Source organism: Nothoprocta perdicaria, unplaced genomic scaffold, assembly GCF_003342845.1.
Source record: "Nothoprocta perdicaria isolate Ctin4 unplaced genomic scaffold, notPer1 scaffold_261, whole genome shotgun sequence".
NCBI classification, from domain to species: Eukaryota; Metazoa; Chordata; class Aves; order Tinamiformes; family Tinamidae; genus Nothoprocta; species Nothoprocta perdicaria.
Window position 1 is genome coordinate 552095 of NW_020455490.1, and position 7630 is coordinate 559724.

Sequence of the window (7630 nt, forward strand, 5' to 3'; positions counted from 1 at the left end):
CCCTGCAGAGCCCTGCAGCACCATGCAACACTATGCAGCACCCTGCAGCGCCCTGCAGCCCCCCGCAGCCCCCCGGCACTTACGCAGCTCCTCGGGCAGGTTGCTGGTTTTCAGGGCGCCCCTGGGCGCGGGGCTGCTGAGGGGCCTGGGCACCGCAGCACCGCAGGGCCCCGCGCGCCGCTCCTCGCGCGGCGCCTCTCTGGGGAGAGAAGCAGAGAGCAGGTTTTAAAAGCACTCGTTGTCAGCTAAAATGCATTCCTTCTTCCTCYTGAGAGCCTAAGGACTTTATCTGTGAAGTGGCTGAGAAACGTTCCTGCAAAGATGCTCAGCGTGGAGTTTCTGTTCGGCTCCGGCAGCAGCTTTTGAAGGGAGCCGGGTCGCTGTCAAAGACACTTCCTAGCGGAACGTGGGATACGGGACCCACAACTCCCTGTGTGTGCTCYGGCACGGCTTGAAGGGTCTCCTGCTTTGGACACAACCTACAGATTTTGCCAAAGGGACAAACTCTGATTCCTGGCCCAGCAATGGGGATCCAGCGCAGCGTTCTCGTCGTAGGGACCTGCAGAAACCCTGCCCATGTCTGCTCTCCCTTCAAGACACACACAGCAGGGGATGAGTTTAGGAAGCTCGGCAGTTGTGTTCTTAGCCTGCTTTGGCCTCACAGTTTGAGCCAACGAGAAGGACAATTTACAAAGACTTTTCAATGAGGTGTGATCTGAACTGCTGGGCTGGAGCTGCGGCCGAGGGCTGGGTTTCCCTGAGAGCTTTTCCCCACAGAGCAGTGATATTTAGTCAATCAAGACCCCTCTCTTTTTTTTCCTTTGCCTTTCTTAAATGAATGATGACAGGCTGGTCACAGCATGTTTGCTGTTGTCACATTAAGATTTGTTTTATTCATTTTGGTACAGATGTTTTCTGTTACGAAATCCTCTATAGGCAAATATTCCCATCATATAACTGCTGTTCCTGGAAGCAGCATGGGAACACCAGCACCTGGCTGCAGGGCAGCTCCTGGTCACTAGGAAGGTCCCTCAGAGGAGCAAAGCACCAGGAAAAGCAGCACAAACCTCATCAAACACCCCCAAATTGCCCCATGGTTCATTTACGGATCTTCCCACATTGTCACCTGATGCAACAAACGTCAAAAACAAGGAGGCCTATTTTGAATTTTACTAATTCCAGGGATACTGACAATTCCTCAGCGTTTCTGTGCCTTCAAACTGCCTCCTCAGCACAAGCAGCTCTGCTGCAGCCACTGCCTTTCCTTAATGCTCCTCTTCTGTCACAGCCCATGAATTTGGGGGCCAGGGGAGCGCAGCGTTGCTCTCAGCTGCCYCGTTACGCTGCCGGTTCTGCCTCTTGCCTCCCTTTTCTGCCAGGGCCGTGTCACTCGTGTGAGCACTTCCCAGCACGGGTGCCTCCGAGTTTATCCCCTTTGCCAGTATTTTGGCACTCCGATGGAAGGGGCCACCTTTGGGATGTGCTGACCACGCGCGGCTTCGGCCTGCCCGAGCTGACCTTCGCTGTGGGGCAGGGCAGCTCTAAGGTTTCCACTGAGATATTTTCCGCCCTCATCCCTTTAACCTTTAAGTATCTGTCGGTCTTAACGTGCCCTGCAACAGCATATCGGGTAGCCAGCTTTGAAGCTCCTCGGGGGCCGGGTCAGGCCCCCGCTGCGTGTGAACGGCGGGTAAATGAAACAAGCCGGCACTACACACGTGCCCCAGCAAGGCAGGCACAGGGCATTGCAAGAGCCTCAGAATTCCTGGGTRAAAACCTCCAAAATGTTACACAGGAGCTTCCAGCAGGCCCAACTTGAGAATGATCAGGGGCCTGGAACATCTGCCCWGTGAGCAAAGGCTGAGGGAGCTGGGCCTGTTCAGCCTGGAGAAGAGGAGGCTGAGGGGGGACCTGATCAGCGTGTATAAATACCTCAAGGGAGGCAGTGAGGAGGAGGGGGCGGCCTCTTTTCAGTGGTGGGCAGTGACAGGACTAGAGGAAACGGCCACAAGCTGAGGCACCAAAAGTTCCACAGGAACTTAAGGAAACTCTTCTTGACAGTGAGGGTGCCAGAGCCCTGGCACAGGCTGCCCAGGGAGGCTGTGGAGTCTCCTTCTCTGGAGACCTTCCAAACCCGCTTGGATGCCGCCCTGTGCCCCGTGTCCCTGCAGGTGTCCCTGATGGAGCAGGGGGTTGGACAGGATGATCCCTAGAGGCCCCTTCCAGCCTTGAGGACTCTCACTTACGGGAATCGCGGCGGAGCAGGGTTGGAGCAGGGCCGCTCCGGGGCGCCCTTGGGGGCGCGGAGGCCGGAGCAGTTGGGCAGGACTCGCTGCGCCGGGCGGATGACTCTCACGCAGGGCGCCGGCACGGCGGGAAGCGGCTGGGACGCGCGGGCACCCTCTTGGAAGCGGCCTCTGGCACCTGCGAGGGCGAGACGAGCACAGCAGCAACCATCAGCTCGGCCGCTAAGCTCCCGCCTCGGCTTAGGCTGAGCACCTTCCAGGCCCGTCCTCCTTGATTTGCAGGGAAGCTGCAGCAGTTCTGAGGCGGGCGCAGGGTGCGCGGCTTGAAAGAGGGAAAGATTAAGGGAAGTTTTTACAGCCTGGAGTTTCCTATTTCCCTTTCACATATGACASGGTTCAGCTTCCCACTGTGGGTTGGACTGCTGGGACAACTGACAGTTAAATGTGGAGGGCTGCTTTGTCCCTGCACTTAACATGCCTCGATTTTTTCTTTCTTTAATTTCTTTTTTGGCAATAACTCGAGAAAATGAATCATCCAGCATTCTCATGAAAGCAGATGAAAAAAACCTGGAACGAATCAGTTTGCAACACCAAGGCTAAACAGACAGATTATTGCAGCTGGAAAGAGAAAAGGAAAAAAAAATCCCTCGCTCTGTGACCTCCCTCCGCTGGGATCTTCTGCCCAGGCGGCCTCCTGGGGCCCTGCTGCTGGTCCTGGTGCCCACATGGGACCTCAGCTGGAGCAGCTCTGGGAAGTGTCGCTGCCGTGGGCATCGCGGCGCCGGTTCGGAGCCAACGCTCGGTGGCACCGCGGGCAGCGGGAGGCAGCCTGGGCTGCTGCGTCCCAGCAGGACAGGGGAAGGGGAAGCTCTCCTCCTCTTCCTCCTCCTCCTCCTCCTCCTCTTCCTCTTCCTCCTCCTCCTCCTGCTCTGTGCACATGTGGGCCGGCAGCTCTGCGCACCAGTGGGGCGGAGAGCAGAGGCCGGACCGGCAGGGCCTGCCAGGAGCAGCGCTGCCGGCTGCGGCGCTGGGAGCTGCTTCCGAGGGCTCCAGTGCTCAAACACTCTCCTTTTTCTTTTTTTTCCCCCCAAATTGTTTTTTTTTAATTCCTTTCAGCTGCTTTGGGGGCATATTTTCCTTTTCCTAGCAGCCATGAGGACTTTTTTTAAAAAGTAAAAAGGTAAAAAGAAAAGCTTTAATACAATCACCCAAGTCCTGGAAGCAGAGCTCTAAAAGGCTGAGGCAGCCTCCGGTTTGCTGGGATTGTTGTGGGAGATTTTTCTTCCCCTCCCTCTCCGCTGTTTGTCACTAACTGGACGGGTTCAACACAAATGTGGCCACTGGTGCTGCTCCTCAGGCCCAGCCCTAGGAAAACTGCCGGGCCCTGGGATGATCCCATTTGGTGTAGGGCTCTTTAGGCTGCTGCTGCGTGGGGATCCGTGGGAGGCCGCGRCGCTTCCGTCGCCGTGAGCGGATACAAACCGCTCCGGTGCTGGGCCTTGGGCCTGCTGAACGACAGGGCAGGATTCGGGCAGCCCCGGGCACGGGAGAAACAGGAGGCTGCCGACTTGGTGCTGGCCACATCCCAGCTTGTGTCGCTCTCTTTGCCCTCTGGGCATCGTCCAAACGCCGGCGGATTTTCCTAGGGGAGCCCCTCGGAGCTTCTGCTTTAGCCCAACGGCCTCGCTCAGCCCCACGTGTCATGTCCCACAGTGGGGGGCAGCCCCCGTGGGGCCGGCGGCTCCCGTGCGCGAGGCCGGAGCCCGGCTGGGAGGAGGAGGCTCCGCTTGGCGCCAGCCCCTTGCCCAGCACAGAGACCCCCAGGATCACAGAGCCGAGGCCCTGGCACCCCGGCCGGGATCGACAGCACCCTTCAGCAGACGCAGTCAAAATGCTGGGGTGCCCACGGAGCACCCCAAACAAACAAATTAAAAGGCCCTCGGGACAGGCCTGCAGCCTCTGACCACAAAGCGAGCCCCAAGCTGGGAGGGGGCCCCCTGATTCTCCCRTAATATGAATTTCATCAAAGCACTGATATTGCTGTCGAATGTTCAAAGCTCACTTCACGGCTGATAAAAATCTCTGCGACTGGAAAGGAATACTGATTAACAGCAGCTGTAAACTGCTCCGTGGGCTCCCGGAGCCAAAAGGCTCCTATGGACTGAGTCACGTCAGGGATACGGCCACCAGCAGCTGAAGCAAGGAGCTTCCATTTGAGGCAAGGAGCTTTCATTTTAGCTAGCAGGAGGAAAAACGCAGGTGATGGATGTGATGCCTTCCTTTTTTCTTTTTTTTTTTTTTTTCCTCAAGTAGAAATAAAATACATGGATTAGTTTGGCCCTAATGCGGGTAGACGCTATTTACAGAGATCAAAGGATCCGTCCTGTTTTGGGCAGGAAATGCTCAACCTACTTTGGGGATCCAAGTGGGAGCAAGAAAACCTATGAAAACGGCAGGAATTCAGTCAGTCCAGGAGGCTGCTGAACGACTGAGGCAGGGAGGAGGGAAACGACCAGAATATGAAATAACAGCRGGGAGGAGGCTGCGTGCGCCTGGTGTGGGACTGCAAGCACAGAGCTCCCAGGTAAGGACACCAGCCTTCCTCTGCTGAGGAACCGTGAGTGCTTTAAGATCCTGCCTGGCTCTGAGGTTCTGCATCAGCAAGGGCCCTAGTTCTGGAATTATGTATAAAAAAATTGCAATATCGCATTGCATTCGCAGATAAATGTTCTGAAATGCTGACAATTGCAGGCTGTGAAGGAAGCAGAGCAGGAGTATTCCAGCTTGGAGAGCGGTCACCGAGATCAGGGACGCCCCAGGGAGACCCGGCACGGGGCGAGCGGTGTCACTTACATGGGTGCAGCGGGTGTTGCTCCATGGGGCAGYAGTGCCCAAAGCAGCCGTGAGCTTGGGAAGACGCGTTGGGATGGGGCGAGCGCTGGCACAGGGGACACTGCTGGTGCTCAGGTCCATAAAATTCTCTGGAGATCAGGGGTCCCGGGAGGTCCTGGGGGTTCAGCACGGACACCAGGGGCAAGGGCGGCTCCAGGTGCCTGATGCCCATGATGTCCCGTGCCTGGGAATTGCATCCCGAATCCACAGGCGCCAGCTCCGCGGGGAGTCTGTTTTGGGAGGGCTGCGGGGAGCTCCCTTGGCTGCTGCCCTCCAGCAGACGCTCCGCCGTGTGGGACAGGCTCTCGCTCCGTTCGCTGCAACGGGGCCCGCGGGCAGCCGAAAGGTGACGTCCCAGATGCCCACCTGCTTTTTCCAGAGCCAAAAGTTGCRCCCTGGAGGGAACTATCCCAGCGACTGACTCCCCCGGGGAAGAGAGGCACCCATCCTCATTGGGATCCGTGTACTTGGACCACAACCTGCTGTCCAGCTCCGAGGCTCCTCCATGGGGCAGCGCAGGGGGGTGACGCGGTGCCGATCCGTAGGGACACGACGGTCCCGTGTCGGGCTGCGGCGCCCGAGCTCCCGGCTCCCGGCGCTCCTCGTCCTCCACGTGCTCTCCYGAGGGGCACGAAGCCTCTTCCAAGGCACCTCCGGCAAATGGGGACCATGTCACGGACTCATCCACTTCAACAGGTACGCTCCGGCTCRCAAAGGCGCCTGAAAAACACGGAGAAGAGAGGAATCCCTGGCAGCCACGGCGGCAAATCCGGCCTCCTCAGCCACCACTCACCGCCTGCGAGCCAGAATACGGAAGAGCATCAAAATCCACTCCTGTTCTTTAGGAGGGCAGGTGGAAACCAGGGCAGGTCTGGCTGGATTTTGGCAAGGCAAAAGGAAGCAGGGGGTAGCGGGGGCTGCTGGCACGTGGGGACTCACCTGGCACGGAGGCCATGTCCGTGCTGCGCCGTCCCGCTGGAACCTGGAGCCAATGTCCGCACGGCCAGGACGGAGCTTTCCACCGAGCTGGAAAACAAGAGCGCGCTCTGGTCAGCACGGTGCCGCTTCGCACACTCCACAATCCAAGAATAACTCCGGATCCCGGCGGCTGAACAGAACACCCGCGAGGGTTCTGGAAATCACATCGCGCAAGCGGACGCTTTTATGGGATTTCTGGTACTGGCTGTTCCTGCTGAGGCTGGGGAAAAAGGGGATCACATGAACCGTCTCTCCTAGGGAATTTTCTGCACCTGACAAAAGAGCAGGCTATTTAGGGCTGGAAATTTGCTTTGGAGATACTCCGGAGAACACAATCACAATATTTCACTCCACACCTTCTAACTGTATATTAGATCTTCAGGTCTAAAATTCTCCTCACACCTCGCTGTGTGGGGTGAATTTTATTTTTAATTTCAAATTTTAATTCTGAAATTCCGAGTTTAATTCCAAAGCTGTTTTCCAAACACTGTCACTTACTTTATCAAACTAGTTCATGCCTCCTTTCATTATAGAGTTGTTGTTATTTTAAATTACATGGAATTAAAAGACAATTTAGAGACCTGAGTGATCGCTTGGATTCTTCCTTGTTTTCAGAATTAGGTCGAACAGCAAAATCAAAACTTCCTTTGGGGRGCCTTTCAGTAAATTGGGTCCAGCCAAATTACCCTTGATGGATGATGCTTCTACAGCACCTTCGTAAGGAATTACAGAGCACTTACACATGAATTATATGCTCTTGCTGCAACATTTGGGGGCAAGATGCAAACCTTGTGCATCTCCCACAACAGAATCTCATGTATCTCATCACAAAACAAAAGGATGAAGATGCGTTTGCYGTCAGCTTGCTCATCTCTGCGCTCGGCTCCATCCTGCAGGATGCAGATCAGCTGGCTCTGAGCAGATTTTATCACAGAATCACAGGCTGGTTGAGGTTGGAAGGGACCTCTAGAGATCATCCAGTCCAACCCCCTGCTCCAGCAGGGACACCCAGAGCACGGGGCACAGGGCGGCATCCCGGCGGGTTGGGAAGATCTCCAGAGAAGGAGACTCCACAACCTCCCTGGGCAGCCCGTGCCAGGGCTCTGGCACCCTCACAGGGAAGAAGTTCCTCCTCACATGGAGATGGAACTGCCTGTGGTGCAGCTTGCACCCACTGCCCCTTGTCCTGTCACCGGCCACCACTGAGAAGAGCTTGGCCCCTTCCTGCTGACATTCCCCCTTTATGAACTTACACCTATTGATCAGATCCCCTCTCAGCCTTCTCTTCTCCAAGCTGAACAGGCCCAACTCAGTCTCTCCTCAAACAAGAGACACTCCAGTCCCTTAACCATCTTTSTCAGTCTCCGCTGGACCCTCTCGAGAAGCTCCACATCCCTCTTGTCCTGGGGAGCCCAAAACTGCCCCCAGTGCTCCAGTTCTGGCCTCACCAGAGCTGAGCAGAGGGGCAGGATCCCCTCCCTCGACCTGCTGGCAACATCCTCCTGCTGCGGCCC

General features: G+C 56.4%; 1 protein-coding gene across 1 annotated transcript in view; it reads right to left on the reverse strand.

Annotated features, from left to right (window-relative positions):
• TRAF3IP2 (TRAF3 interacting protein 2) overlaps positions 1–6112 on the reverse strand; it is a 16842-nt gene extending 10730 nt beyond the window's left edge. Inside the window, exons 1-4 of the mRNA XM_026040707.1 lie at positions 6078–6112; positions 5100–5858; positions 2247–2424; positions 84–199 (exon numbers count right to left, since the gene is read on the reverse strand). Of these exons, the coding sequence (XP_025896492.1) occupies positions 84–199; positions 2247–2424; positions 5100–5858; positions 6078–6093 (1069 nt within the window). The 5' untranslated portion in view covers positions 6094–6112. The remainder of the gene's footprint in view (positions 1–83; positions 200–2246; positions 2425–5099; positions 5859–6077) is intronic.
• Positions 6113–7630: the final 1518 nt, after the last annotated feature.